This window comes from Sycon ciliatum, chromosome 4 (assembly GCF_964019385.1).
Source record: "Sycon ciliatum chromosome 4, ocSycCili1.1, whole genome shotgun sequence".
In the NCBI taxonomy this organism is placed as follows: domain Eukaryota; kingdom Metazoa; phylum Porifera; class Calcarea; order Leucosolenida; family Sycettidae; genus Sycon; species Sycon ciliatum.
Window position 1 is genome coordinate 2,956,331 of NC_088646.1, and position 14,860 is coordinate 2,971,190.

General features: G+C 49.9%; 2 protein-coding genes across 2 annotated transcripts in view; one reads left to right on the forward strand and one right to left on the reverse strand.

Moving 5' to 3' along the window:
• LOC135813910 (uncharacterized) lies at nucleotides 1–3,306 on the forward strand. Its single transcript, XM_065326936.1, has one exon. The coding sequence runs from the start codon at nucleotides 584–586 to the stop codon at nucleotides 2,723–2,725; it is 2,142 nt and encodes a 713-aa protein (XP_065183008.1). The 5' UTR covers nucleotides 1–583; the 3' UTR covers nucleotides 2,726–3,306.
• The window catches only part of LOC135813909 (uncharacterized), a 25,579-nt gene continuing 13,929 nt past the window's right edge, over nucleotides 3,211–14,860 (reverse strand). The window contains exons 15-26 of the mRNA XM_065326935.1: nucleotides 14,652–14,833; nucleotides 13,271–13,521; nucleotides 12,784–12,963; nucleotides 12,343–12,437; nucleotides 11,841–12,055; nucleotides 7,613–7,890; nucleotides 6,838–6,886; nucleotides 6,401–6,498; nucleotides 6,092–6,213; nucleotides 5,411–5,673; nucleotides 5,147–5,216; nucleotides 3,211–4,886 (exon numbers count right to left, since the gene is read on the reverse strand). Coding sequence (XP_065183007.1) covers nucleotides 3,890–4,886; nucleotides 5,147–5,216; nucleotides 5,411–5,673; nucleotides 6,092–6,213; nucleotides 6,401–6,498; nucleotides 6,838–6,886; nucleotides 7,613–7,890; nucleotides 11,841–12,055; nucleotides 12,343–12,437; nucleotides 12,784–12,963; nucleotides 13,271–13,521; nucleotides 14,652–14,833 — 2,800 coding nt within the window. The 3' untranslated portion in view covers nucleotides 3,211–3,889. The remainder of the gene's footprint in view (nucleotides 4,887–5,146; nucleotides 5,217–5,410; nucleotides 5,674–6,091; nucleotides 6,214–6,400; nucleotides 6,499–6,837; nucleotides 6,887–7,612; nucleotides 7,891–11,840; nucleotides 12,056–12,342; nucleotides 12,438–12,783; nucleotides 12,964–13,270; nucleotides 13,522–14,651; nucleotides 14,834–14,860) is intronic.

The following is a 14,860-nucleotide window of genomic DNA, read 5'->3' on the forward strand; positions in this document are numbered from 1 at the left end:
TTAGTTTTGTACAATGTCATGCAGTCTTCACACTTCCGACTTCGCGCCCATCATACACAATACACGATGCCTCAATTCGGTAGGGAAAACATCAACTGCAGCTCTCAGTTGAATAGACAGCTAGTAGTGCAATGTTGTCGAATGCGGCAGACTTGTTTTGCAAGAAAGTAGTCGTGCTTTACTTCGTGTGCTGGGATCATGGAATAGTAACTGCGGGGACTCTGGATCAGGATCCAGTACATTATCAGGGATCTTCTGCTTAGACATCTTGCAACTGGTTATTGTGTACAGCTCCTGCAGAACAGTCGAGTTGTTTTCACTGCACTGCGCAGCGGGAGACGAGCAGTGGCCAGCGTGTCAGACTCTGCACAGACCACTCGCCTCGGGGGCAGCGCATGTAGCTGATAAAAGAAAGGTTGACTGCTCGCTGTGCAGGGAGTGGCTGGATACCCGACGCCGACACCACAGGTCCTGCTGACCGCCTTCGCGCCAAAATCACCCGCTACACTCTAGGAGTTTGAGGTGCAGCTTTTGTCGTGACAACGGAATCTTCTGTTATAATTATACTGGATTGCGTATAAATATGGGTGATAAGTGTTCTGAAGTTGAGGGCGGCAGGACCAGCGTCGCAACATCCTTACCATCAGCACCTCGAGCCATTCCACGCCCATCATCATCATCATCATCATCATCATCATCGGCGTCATCACGTCCAGCCTCTATGTCTATGCTACGCGCAACCTCCGTAGCAATACCTCGATCCAGCTCGCCAATACCTGCTTCAATTCGCCAGCAGCAAGCAGTCCAAGCAGCTTTGGGAACCTTTCATTCGACCGACCAGCTAGCGCCGTCTGATGACGAGGGGGACACCACATCCAACAAGCTACCACCGCGTGTATTGGCCAGGTGTCGCCCAGTCCCCTACAACCCACAACGACCTCAGAGACAGTCATTACGCACAACCAAAAGTGGCTCCAGATCACCTCCTCGGGCCCCTGGGAGACCGAGCTCCCCACATGTAAATCCGATTACAGGACGACCTATGACGTCGCCCACTCCACAGCCGCTGGGACGTCCCGTCCCTAAGTCCGCCAAGAAGCTCAAGCAAACCGGTTCACAGAATTCCATTTCCACTCCCGCGCGCCCTCCGCAACCACCGGCCCCCACCATAGTTCTCCACACTCCGTCAACGTCATCACAGTCTTTGTCGTCACAGGAGGAATGTGAGAGTCCGAGCTTGGACGTGGCTGCTGAGCTACTCTCGCCCTCCTCAGCCTACATGAAGCCAGCACGACGGTCATCCCAGTCACGCACTGCAGCAAAATCGTCAGCTCTTCAGTCGGCTGCACCAGCTTATGAGCCTGAACGCGCCAGCAACGATCAGTTACCACAGACACAACCAGAGGATGCACGGAGCGAGGAAGAGCTTGAGTTTAAGCCAAAGCCCCCGCCCGGACCGCCACCCGCTCGTGGCCGACTCCGTAGGTCTGAAGGGAGGGTCGATTCACCATCGAAAAGTTTGCCCACGTCATCGCTGTTGGAGAATTTCGGGGAGAGGCTTCTGCAGCAGGAAAAGAATGGCATGCGCAGATCCGAGTTTGCTAGTGATGCTCTGCATCTGGAAGTAACTTCACCTGAAGACAATGCAAGGGAAGATAGCACTGAGAGCAGGGCACCACAGGACAAAATGCGCAATGCACGTTCCCTGTCGTCACTTGTTAGGGGCACTGGGTGCATGACGATTGGCAGCAGCAAAACGGAGGAGCAAGAGGACGAACAGGAGGAGTCAGGGCAGGTGGACATATCCCTGGCAGATGTGATAGGCTATCAAACAGAGGACAGTCAATACGACGGGCCTCATCCACCACCAGCCAGCCCCAGCAATATTGTCGAATGGCTAAATTTCGGTGTGGGCAGAGTCTCCCCTGGAATACCAGGCGAGCCGGATTACACAAGCCTTGGCATCCAGTCAAGAGGGAAAGGCTCAAACCCGCTGGCTCGAGCAGCGTTACTCCGTGCGACTAGACTGTCGGCCACCGCCTATGGTACCCTGCACCCGGACCATGATACGTCGTCAGCCTTGGACATGGGTGTAGACATACGGAGCGCACAAAGCGTACCTGAAGACCTGAACAGGGAGAATGACAGTAGTGACAGTGAGATACTCGACACACTTGGCCTGCCTGCTGTCACCTACCATTCCAAGATGTTGCCAGGTAGGGATGCTGTTTCCAGACTGCCTCCAATCGGTGAGATTCAATCCCTGCCTAACTCTCCCGCCAGAGGTCGAGCACGCGCGGGACTGAGAGGCAGCAAGCTTCTCAACACGCCTTCTCAGTCTCAACACCGCACATCCCAGCAGTCCACGCGCCGACATGTACAGCCTCTTGGAGGCTATGCTATGAAGCGTACCAGCGGAAGTTCCGCAGACACGCCCAGACCAATACTTATGCGCGGAGCCCGCAAGTCTGTAAGCGCGCCAAATATAGACGCTCTGGCTCAACGCTTGGCGAGAAATGGCCTGCCGCTGACAGTGGGCAATGCTGAACTAGACTATGGCCCAACGACGACGCAATCAAACCCAAATGTAGATGTGCTGGGAGGAAGTAGAGATTCACTTCCCGCCATCAATTCCAGCGTCAGGCGTGGGAGAAAGAAGGCCGCCAACATCCTTCCACCGATTGCTCGTAATGGTAGCGAAGCTTCAAAACGTCATCAGCCTTGACCGTCCTACATCTAGCACATGTTCATGAAATGTATGTATGTACTTGACATAGCTAACTAACTTCTAGTAATATTGTTAGCGGGTATCTTAAATCTCCTTGGAGGTGAGAAAGACGTTTACAGACATAGTATTTTCCCTCAAGGATCGCACTTCTTCTGCAAAAAAGATTTCAAGGCCCTTCCGAAGTAGCTCAGAGCTACCTTTTGTACATGCGAGAGAGACACACACACACACGGATGTATGTTATAATTATAGCAGCCAACTACGCCACCAAACAGCTCAGTACGAGTACCCTTGATTCCTTTTACATAGGTACTGCAGACACAAACCAGACGCCATAGTATGATTCAAGGGCATCGCCAGAGGAGGGATGGATATTTCCATTTGTGCTCCAATAAGTACGGTAGATGAAACTACGATGCATAACCCGGCCCCCCTCCACGATTTGTTGGCTTACTTACTTGCTAGATTGAATTCATGATATGATTGTACTTCGAAGTAGATTGATTTGAATCATAATTGTAACTTTCTTGCCATCACCGATGGCAAGCACCGATGGCAAGAAAGTTATGATTCAAATAAAAAAAACCAGTGGAAAGCCGGAAATAAAGAATGAAGACGATGGGAAATGCACAACGCTGCATGCAAGGTGTCAAGGCGGAAGCAAAGTGGCAGCTAATGAAGACATGTTAGCAAATGTGACAGTATGCGTAGAAGAAAGCAACTAAAAGCCCCACACGTGTATGGAAATAGCATTAGAGGTTAAACGTAACTTATTGTGAGTAAAAAAGGGTTTGCTCCCCACACCGGAGCTCGCGCTATTCCGCCGACTTTACTTGACACTTATTGTGAGTAGGAAATGAATCATGAAGCTATGCCAACATTGGAGTGTAGCTGAGATATGGCTGGTATGTCACCTAAGTCCTTGTGTGATCCTGACACCAAGACTCAGAGCATTCATGAACAATAAGATTCTGTGTAGATAAACAGCCTTTCAGATAACGAGGTTTTGTATGAGTGTACATGTACGAGACTTTCCCGATGATCACTGACGAGGCTTCCCTTTTCTAAATTAGAAGACGTAATTGGTAAAGATGCAGTAATTTTTATAGATGCATGCTGCAGTTTCAGACTCATCATCCGTACAGTCTAATGCATTTGGAGTTAGAGTCGGATAATGATGACATGTACTGGCGGTCGTCGTGACTTCACCTTGTTAGCGCTGGAACTTCTCACATTGCCACTCGTGGATTGATTGCGAGGAGTCATTTCATTCTGGTGACTCGTGTCACTGCGCTGCTGTCCACTATCAAGTAACATCTGCAGAGGTTGGCCGAGAGTGTTTTGATTCCGCTGACCATCGCTGACATCAAGGACCACGCTATCTGGTACGTCGGGTATAGAATCCATATGACGTCCATTGGTCAAGTTGAAGATTGCAGCCTCGTTGTAGATCACATCAAAATCAAAGTAGTCAACGAATGATGAGAGACTATCACTACGTGTCAATCCACTCATCTCTTCAAAGTCCGCCACACTCAGAACAGAGTAGCGGCGTGGACAGCCATGCTCATCTCCATCATCCGACCGGACGGACGCATTGTACATGGTTAGGTCTGACGTAAGCCGGCCCAGCTGCTGTTCCCGGTAGTATCGCTGTGACGGTGCCAAGGGTGGTGACACATTGACGCCAGAGTGCCGAGCGGAATGTACACCACCCCTGGACCTTCCCACCAGTACTCCACGCAAGCCTTCCTTGTGCCTGGCGTTTGAAGCAGCCGCAGTGCCAAGGTATGCACGCCCACTGGTGAGTACTGATACCCACTCTTTCTTGACATCGGGCGCTATGGCGATGTTGAAGATGAAGATGAACAGGCCCTGAAGTGTGTTACTAATGGAGAACACATACTGCACTGACACGTGATCTACAAATGCCGACAGCAAACCTAGCAGCCACGTGACACCCAGGAGCAGACTCAGCGAGGTGGTGACGCGCAGCAGGTACAGCTTTCCGCCGGACTTTTGAAGGGTGGAAACCGACTCGGCCCTGTTGCGCAAGGTCTTCAGCACGACAAGCAGCACCAACATGTTGTACACGAGGGAGACGCACATTGGAGTGGCAAAGCCAGCGTAGAAGATGTTCCTGTCACGGATCCAGCAGCTGAATGTAACAACAACACAGGGTAACACAGTGTAGGAATGCTAAATCAATAATGAGTCCAATGTGTCATACTTGTACGCATGTGACACCTTGCCATGAAGGCATTATGCCTGCCGCTGTTATAATCTCCGCGAGCAAGGAGTGGTGTAGAGTGAGCGAAGGCCTGGAATCAAATTGATTCTGCTTGCTGGCGTAACTCGTGCCATGTTAGAACACTACCTTAGTCTACAGCAGAGCTCTATGAGATGCATGTAACTTACTATACGTCATGTCCATAGGCATCCAATCGTGTGACACCGGCTGTTATAGCTAGCACAATGAATGGCACAACTGTACAGGGATACAGAGAACAGCAAAGTGTATGTGTAGAAGAGAGCTTACAGATATGAGCACGAAGGCACAACCTCAGTCACACATATGCATTCACACATGCCTGCATGCATGCACGCACCCCCCCCCCCCACACATACACACACAACCAGGACAAGACATGTGCTACAATGGCATGGTCACCACTAACTTACCAGCCACAGCCAGCATAAGACAGGGCATGAACCATGACGGCAGAACGTACAGCGGTCGGACAATCTGAAAGTAGAGAAGGGTAGCCTTGGCTGACATCCACATGAATGCCATCAGGAGGAGATAGTGCAGAAGAATAGCAATGGCACGACACGTTGATGGGTTGCTGGTAGCCTCAATGCCAAAGACAAACACGACAATGACTGCTGCTAGTGTGCTGCATAAGCCAAACAGCAAACGGTGGTGTGTGCTGCCGCGTAACTTCCTGTCACAAACACAGACAAACGGACAGCCACATACAATACACACACATCTTCACCGTCCTGTGTAAATACACTCCATCATCATTAAAATGATACGTACACAAGTGGATCGATTCAATATTTCACTGGAACAGTGGTTGGAAAATTACTTCACCAGTCAAACAAGAGCAACCTCGGCTCCGACAAGTTCCATCCCTGATGAGGCGCCATGAATAGCATTTGTCCCCTCATCCACGGGAGAAAGTTATACCACAGGTACACTGGTGCACATTGCTGGAGGAGGCGCAACAAAGACAAAAAAAATGGTCTCAGTGCCATAATCATAGATAGACTCTATTCCACAATCACTGTCGTCACTTCACAGGCACTGTAACAGGCTCAGTACCGGTGAGGAAGTATACTCATACCCACTGTACTTACTTCAGTGTGACGATGCTTATCAAGGTAGCAAGCAGTCCTATGAACGAGAAACCACAGCCTATGTAGGAGATGATGCTGAGTGCCCTCTGGTCTTTGGGCCGCTGCTCCAGCGCTTTTCTAGTCTGCAACAAACAAACATGCCACTAGAATGTAAGTGCCACACTATTCATTTGTCTTTACCAAGGTCATCTGATGTGCAACAGCCAACCCATGCATAGTCACAATCGGGTCATTGCAAAATGCTGAACCAGCTAAGCGATCCAGGTAGATCCTCTTATTATTGTTTGATCCAGCTACATTCTGACTTACAGTTAGGATAGCAAAATTGGTCAAGTGGTTGCAACTGCACACAATGTGATCGGGGATGGAGTCATTGACAAGCATACAGCCTTCTGAGCTCCATATTCCTGGACAGACAGTGCATGCAGCCAATACATAAAGCACACATGACTCTGAGGTGACAATTATAATTGGGACTACCGGGGCAACAACACAGCATGTCACATGAAACGTCAGACGGATGCCTGTAGATTGGTACCATCACCTCAAGCAGGGGGAGGGGGGGGGGGGGGGGGCTCTGACGGAATGGTTTGCCCAGCATGTCTGGAGTAAATGATTGCTGGTGAATTCCCGTGCAATCCGTGTTTCACAGTGACTTGTGGGGCATATTGTGATTTTCAAAGGGTCTTAAATGCTAAAAGAAACGAGACACGCGGCGGCGGCGGCTATACAAGGTGGGGACTCACTGTGCGTGGTGTTCCAGAAACTACACATATAGCTGATCTGCACATCATCCTGCAAACAGACAATCAATCAGGATCACACATACACAATAAAAACAGTTACAAACAAGGCCGGTCGCGGCAGCAATAACAGTTACGTCATAACACGGTATTACACGCACACACACACACACACACACACACACACACACACACACACACACACACACACACACACACACACACACACACACACACACACACACACACACACACACACACACACACACACATGCATGCCACTGTATGCATGCACGACTGCACGTGTACTTACACATGCATCAGTATAATATCCCCCCCCCCCCCCATTCTAATGTCGTTAACCTAGACTACATGTAACGTGATCGACACATACCACAACAGAGTGATCATATTTAAACGTCTGAAGTGACTCCCTCAAGGCTCTGGTACAGAAGTAGTGTCCCTCATATCAGTACCCATCACACAATACACAGACAAGTGCAACTAGCTGTTTGAGCTTGTTGCATCTCAGCATCAGAGCTCAGAGTTACTGGCTGAACTGATCGAAACAAAGTCTAGCGAGCAGAAAAGGTATTGTAACATTGGCTAACAGTAGACTAACCTTGTGTCAAAGTTAAAATTCCCTAACTGCAAGAAATGTAACAAGCTCTTCACCAATGCAGATAGCCTTAAAGTGCTCCACCAAGATGAAACGAGGGAGCAAAGCACGTCACATGTCACCATTCTTCATTTTTGCGGCTGCTAGCTGATGGATTACCTCAACGGTGGTGTTGACAAGCAGTGCAAAACGTGCAGGGTCGCCATCACCTAGCGTGATGCGTGATAAATCACCAACTGTGGCGGAGACAATGGCGGACCCCACCGACACAGACAGCTCCAAGGTTGAATCCATGAACAGACTGGGTATGCGATAGATGGCAAACTGAGCCTGTGCCCGCGGACAGGTTCCTGATGTCCGATTGTCTTGCATCAGGAAATTGGACGCTATTCTTAGCGCCTCCCCGGGCACATCAAATGAAGCATCTGCTCGTGAAACTGCACATCAGAATAACAATTTGCAGAAGAGCATTAACCAAGTCACTAAATTCATGGCCGCTACTGAATGAACGCTTGTAAATCACTGCCGACTTAGCATCCCCCCACCTCACAACAGAGCAACCGAGTTTTACATTAAGCTGGGAGTGCCGATTCGAGCAACTGGTATAATGGCTCGCAGCTGAGCCAGCAAATGACTCCGCTTGGAGCAGGCGAATGACTCCGCATGGAGCCGGCAAATGACTCCGCGTGGAGCCGGCAAATGACTCCGCATGGAGCCGGCAAATGACTCCGCATGGAGCAGGCGAATGACTCCGCATGGAGCCGGCAAATGACTCCGCATGGAGCCGGCGAATGACTCCGCATGGAGCCGGCGAATGACTCCGCATGGAGCCGGCAATTGACTCCGCATGGAGCCAGCGAATGACTCCGCATGGAGCCGCCGAATTACTCCGCATGGAGCTGCCAATTACTCCGCATGGAGCCGCCGAATGACTCCGCATGGAGCCGCCAATGCCTCCGCATGGAGCCGCCAATGACTCTGAATAGAGCCGCCAAATGCTAGATATATAGAGATGCATAACCAGTTGAGAGCATATATTCTCATGGACTATACAGATACCGTCATGTGTGCGCCAGAAACATGAGTTGAGCTAGTGGGTGGGAGGGTGGGAAGGAAATTGTTTCGGGAACACCTGTTCCGCAAGTTGCACGCTCGAAAGTCCAAACAGCAATGACATGAAAGAGACATTGTACAGGATATTGAAGGGCGCGTGCCCACGTGACTCGCGCATGCGTGCAGGTTGGGCCAGCTCGCTGGGCTGGCTGCTAACTCGCGTTAGCATGCTAACGCTCATTTAGCATCCCCCCACCTCACAACAGAGCAACCGAGTTTTACATTAAGCTGGGAGTGCCGATTCGAGCAACTGGTATAATGGCTCGCAGCTGAGCCAGCAAATGACTCCGCTTGGAGCAGGCGAATGACTCCGCATGGAGCCGGCAAATGACTCCGCATGGAGCCGGCAAATGACTCCGCATGGAGCCGGCAAATGACTCCGCATGGAGCAGGCGAATGACTCCGCATGGAGCCGGCAAATGACTCCGCATGGAGCCGGCGAATGACTCCGCATGGATCCGGCGAATGACTCCGCATGGAGCCGGCAATTGACTCCGCATGGAGCCAGCGAATGACTCCGCATGGAGCCGCCGAATTACTCCACATGGAGCTGCCAATTACTCCGCATGGAGCCGCCGAATGACTCCGCATGGAGCCGCCAATGCCTCCGCATGGAGCCGCCAATGACTCTGAATAGAGCCGCCAAATGCTAGATATATAGAGATGCATAACCAGTTGAGAGCATATATTCCATAAATCGGCACTCCCAGAGCGGATCACAAAGTGCAGCTACCTGTGATATTTGTAAGCAGTGCAAGCTCGGTAACGATTGACTAACAGGAACTCGATATCATGGGCTGAGGCCATTGCCACAGCCACCCATGCTTTGGCTGCTGGTGGCCTCTGAATGTTACTCGGGCAGACATGGCTTTCCACCTTCCCGCCTCTCTGAATATCGAGTCCGGCAGCTGATTCGAAACGAGTGGCCGGTGTATGACGCCAGGCCATAGCCACAACTGATGAGCAAGATTTTCGCAGTTGCTGCAAAGCCGATCGATTGGCATCTGCTGCTGGTGCCGCTAGCTTTTCCAGGTGCTGCCACAATTGCAAACCACTCTTTGCGATTGGCTGGTCTGCTTGATTGACTGTCCATTGCCCTATCCCCGGTTGCAATTGTTTGCGCACCAGCCAAGTGCACCACTTGCATCAGTGAATAGCAGCAAGTTGGGGGACGGCGTCCACTTAGGGTGTAGGAAGAAGGACCGGCCGTTCTACTATTCCAGGAGCTAAGGCCATCAGCGAAGGTATTTTTGGCACTCTTCGGAGAGCTTGATCAGGTAATACGGCTGCCGGTACCAGTTGGCAAGTGACCACAATCTGCAATGTGCGTCCTGGGACTATCACTCTTGTAGCAAACGAGAGCTTTCCCAAAAGATACTCGAGTTGACATTGGGTAGTTGAAGCTGTGTTGAGAGTGGCCCGTAGGAGGTCGTGAAGCTTGGCAAGTTCGTCCATCGGCAGACTGATGTGAGCGCGCGGGTGTCCAGGATGACGCCGATAAACGTCAGGACGTGGGCTGGACCCTCCACTTTTGCTGACGCCAGAGAAACACCGAGGTATGTAAACGCACGGCGCCGAGTAGCGAGTTGCTGGCGAGCTAACACAGGTCCAGAGCATACATCGAGGAAGCACTTTTGCTGACGCCAGAGAAACACCGAGGTATGTAAACCCACGGCGCCGAGTAGCGAGTTGCTGGCGAGCTAACACAAGTCCAGAGCATGCATGGAGACAGAAACGTTAGTCGAGGTATTTCCCGTAATGGGAAGATGCCAATAACGTCAGGAATTGAGCTGGACCCTCCACTTTTGCTGGGGCCAGAGAAACACCGAGGTATGTAACCGCTCGGAGCAGAATAGCGAGTTGCTGGCGAGGTAACACAAGTCCAGAGCATGCATTGAGGAAGTAACATTAATTGAGGTATTCCCCGTAATGCAACAGGCGTGGGAGTGCGAACTGCCCGCACACAATCCATTCACTGGCGGATGCGACAGAGTTCCATATAGCTGGCCTGGAGCGTAGTACAGTCTGAAGGGCAGGACGCTCTCATAACAGTATTGATCCTGCCAGCGGTTCAACAAGGGCCACTCCTCCGGGCAGACGGGAATTCGGCAGAATGCACTTTTAACATTGAGGTTAGCAAGATACAGCGGGGCGAGCAATTGTCTAATCATGTTTGCAGCATTGTCATCTTGACATTGTGGAGAGACACGGTCTGCTGGAGTGTAATCGTTGACACTTCGACCCTCCAGGCTTTACAAAGGGTGTGTCGTGTGTAACTTCCCGTTCGTCTAGGAACCGCATCTACGCCGGAACAGCACAGAGGCGAGAAAGGGGGTGAAGAACACGGGCCAGCTGTTTCAAGCCTGCTGCAAGAAACGGATCGGCCAGCTGTTTCAAGCCTGCTGCAAGAAACGGATCGTTGCGCAGAAATATAATCTGGGTTAGCATGTGACCGTGTTAAATTCAATGTATCCCAGTTAGTTGAGTGGTTGCCGATGAAACCTACCACAACCCCACAATTACGACCATGTGCAACATACCTCCGGAGCATAGGATCAGGATGTGAGTCCAGTAATTTTGAGAAGTGAGAAACTGAGTGCTTACACAGTTACTGATGAGGCCTTACACTTTGCCCTGGGATGCTCCTGTCGGTACTGGAGGTAGCACTGCCTGAGCTGACGCGTGCAAGCGCCGTACTCGTAGTAGCAGCATACGGTTGCGGTACGTGATGCGGATCTGTACTGGTGAGTAGGACGAAATGCGCACGGAAATGCTGGCGAGTGCACTGAGCTGCACTGCTGGCAGGCGGGTCGTGCTGTTCCAGTACACCGCGAGGCGCAGTTGCCACAAGTTGATATTGATAACCTGGCTTTGGAGATTTATTTTATTTTCCATTGCTATCAGGTTCGGCTTAATTCCCTCTGTGCTGCGCTGATGAGTCCACAAAGGACGAAACAGTTGTCCGCAGATTGAAGGAAATTGTTTCGGGAACACCTGTTCCGCAAGTTGCACGCTCGAAAGTCCAAACAGCAATGACATGAAAGAGACATTGTACAGGATATTGAAGGGCGCGTGCCCACGTGACTCGCGCATGCGTGCAGGTTGGGCCAGCTCGCTGGGCTGGCTGCTAACTCGCGTTAGCATGCTAACGCTCATTAAAGAGTACACACTTCCATGAATCAATGTACAAACTACAAACGCCTCACAAACACATTAAGTTATTTTGCAAATGTTTTTGGTAAAATCATGCCATGCAAGGTAGAGCCGGGCTTACCATCAATAGCCTCCTGTTGGGGTCCGAACAGCAGCCTCCCTACTCCATCAGTATCAGAGCTGCCGTTCACATCACTTTCAACTTGTCTCACGGATTGACCTTCGAGGTTAGCCGGACAAACAATGCCCAAGTCTACATTCGTTGTGGAAATCTGAAGTGGCATTCCTTCTTCAGCGCTGACTACAGTGCTCAAAGAGTCCATGACCTCAATGATCCTACCCAGCCGGCATAGACAGGTACACAGAGAGAGAGGGCAAATTTGGTATGATCAGCACGTGTTCAGCATTGTACCCCCCCCCCCCCCCCCGCCACACACATACGTATGTACACATGTACACACATACGTACCCACGTACACATATACACACACACTGCAGTGGATAGAGAACATCATTTCAGCGTCCACCTTGAACAGGTTAGCTATCACAGAGCAAAGTCACACTTAGGACATGAAATGCCATACATGATGTGCAAATTGTGTAACAAATCTCCCTCTGCTTACATGCTCGGTGAATTGGATGTTTGCTGGCTGATGGCCAGCTGGTCTTCTGGTACGTCGACCATGGAGCTAACTGTAACAACTATGGATGCTGTTATCTAACGTTAACAGGCATGTCAGAAATCAAAACCAGAACCAGAACAATGAATATCGAAACAGCACACCATTCTTGTATGTCTACATGTAGTTCTAGCAAGTCTGTTTGGCTGGCACAGGAAGTTGATATGGTGCATACATCCACATTGTGACTTACTGACAAACGTCTTGGTTGAAGTTAGCACATGCTGGTTTTCAGCTGGGCTGTTTAGCTGGTAATAATAATGTTGAGACCAGGGTGCAGTATAGCTAAAGCACGCAGGTAAACTGCACAAGCTGTCTACATGTACATGTACATATCACCCAATCAGTCCACTGTGGCTAGGCATGGAGAAAAGCACAGCTCACCTCCCTTCTCTGATCAAATTGCAGATCTTGACTTTTGGCAGAAACGCTGACAAGCTCAGCGAGAATTGCAGCGGTGAATTGTACATCCACTGACGAGAGAGATGGGCCGTCTCGTGTTAAGTTCTCGACGTCTTCTGTCACTGCAATAAGGACTTCAGCACTCGCGTCAGTGATATTTTCCTGTCGCAACCCAAAACAGTAACAGCACTAGCTAGCATACGAGTACTGTACAAGGGTCCATGAATCAATACCTGTCTGAAACAGTACTCACTGTTCCAAGTCACTCTTGGCCTTTCACTCCCAGCATGTTGTACCCAAATAGATACGTGTACAAGGACACATAGTTATATTCTACTCTCCCAACCACATGTTGCATAAGCAGATGAGGTAGCTAAGAGGTGAGTGGCCTAGATCTGATTAGCCTGTCAGAAATCAAAATAATACAGTGCCCCCCCCCCCCCTGATAATGTTAAAAGCAAAATATTACCTGCGACAATCGCTGCAATTGGCGTGTTGTTGGTGACAAGAACGGACAATCCATAGTGTTGGGGCTACCCCAGAGAGGCCTCTCAAAGCGGGATGCACGTGCGATTCCATTGCATGCTCTGATTGCACTGGCAATGTCAAGTCCAGCCTCATCTCTTACGGGACAGTCAACGCTGGCATTCACTCCTCGCATTGTCTCAGGCCACCTGATGAAGCCTTTCAAGTCGGTTGTGTTTTCCACTGGGCAGAAATCTGGGAACACATGAAGACATTCAAGTCTCACCCACCCTCTCTCTGACTTGGCACAGCTGTTTTCAAATTTCACTCTCCATGATTTATGCAGGGACCCGTACACGTAACACCAAAGAGAAAGATGTCAGTCAACAGGATCCACTTCATACCGTCTCTGCTTGAAATATACTCTACACTGTGTGAAATGTACTCTACACTGTGTGAAATGTACTCTACACTGTGTGAAATGTACTCTACACTGTGTGAAATGCACTCAACACTGTGTGAAATGTACTCTACACTGTGTGAAATGTACTCTACACTGTGTGAAATGTACTCTACACTGTGTGAAATGTACTCTACACTGTGTGTAATATCACAGTGATATCCTAGCCATGTGGAAACCCTCGCACTTTAGTGCGAGTACAAAACAAGCATGATTTGGATATTTGTTCGCTATTGGAGTACGATGATTCATAACGGCTCCGTTGAAAACCTCGCTTATACATTTGGATGCCTCTCCATTCATCAAATGTTCTTAGTGGGGCTCGCCCTATACTCGTTCCATTGCAAGATGCGAAAGGTCTCTAATGTAAAGGGCATTGCCAAATCATTACCTAAGCCTTGTCTAAGAATCCTCTATTGTGCATTTCCAAGTAGTTTCGACCATGCAGTGCAGACAATGCAGTGCAGTGCAGTGCAGTGCAATGCAGTGCAGTGCAGACCATGCAGTGCAGACCATGCAGTGCAGACCATGCAGTGCAGTGCAGTGCAGTGCAGTGCAGTGCAGTGCAGTGCAGTGCAGTGCAGTGCAGTGCAGTGCAGTGCAGTGCAGTGCAGTGCAGTGCAGTGCAGTGCAGGCTGAACTAGAATAAGAAAATCTCAAGTAACTTTAGTTCTTCTCACACAGGCTCTTTAGTTTATCCACTGTGGTCACAGGTATTATCTTGCATGCTGCAATTAGCAAGGATATTGGACAGTGACAACTTGCACATAATTATTATGTAAAGTTCAAACATTGCCGGGTAAGAGACAACCATTCCTATTTAGGCCTACCAAAGATATTGCTACATGTTTTTCAAGCCTAGTCCATGCGCGTGCGAGTACGCTTGTGCATTACATACCCACACATACAATATGCAGACCCTTACCATAGCTAAGCAAGCTGACAGATAGTGGCTGAATTTGGAGAGAGTGCCGTCCTTCACGCAGAGCGACTTGCCGAAGGAAGAATGCATTCATGCCACCGATAATGTTATCATCCTGTCCAATCTCATTATGTACGTCTTGCGAAGACAACTCTACACCGACAGTAGCCATTAACTCCGAATCCCTGATAAACACACACACACACACACAC

Bases quoted from the DNA above. Each gene is read 5' to 3' on its own strand.
- LOC135813910 (XM_065326936.1), top strand. From the start codon at position 584: ATGGGTGATAAGTGTTCTGAAGTTGAGGGCGGCAGGACCAGCGTCGCA.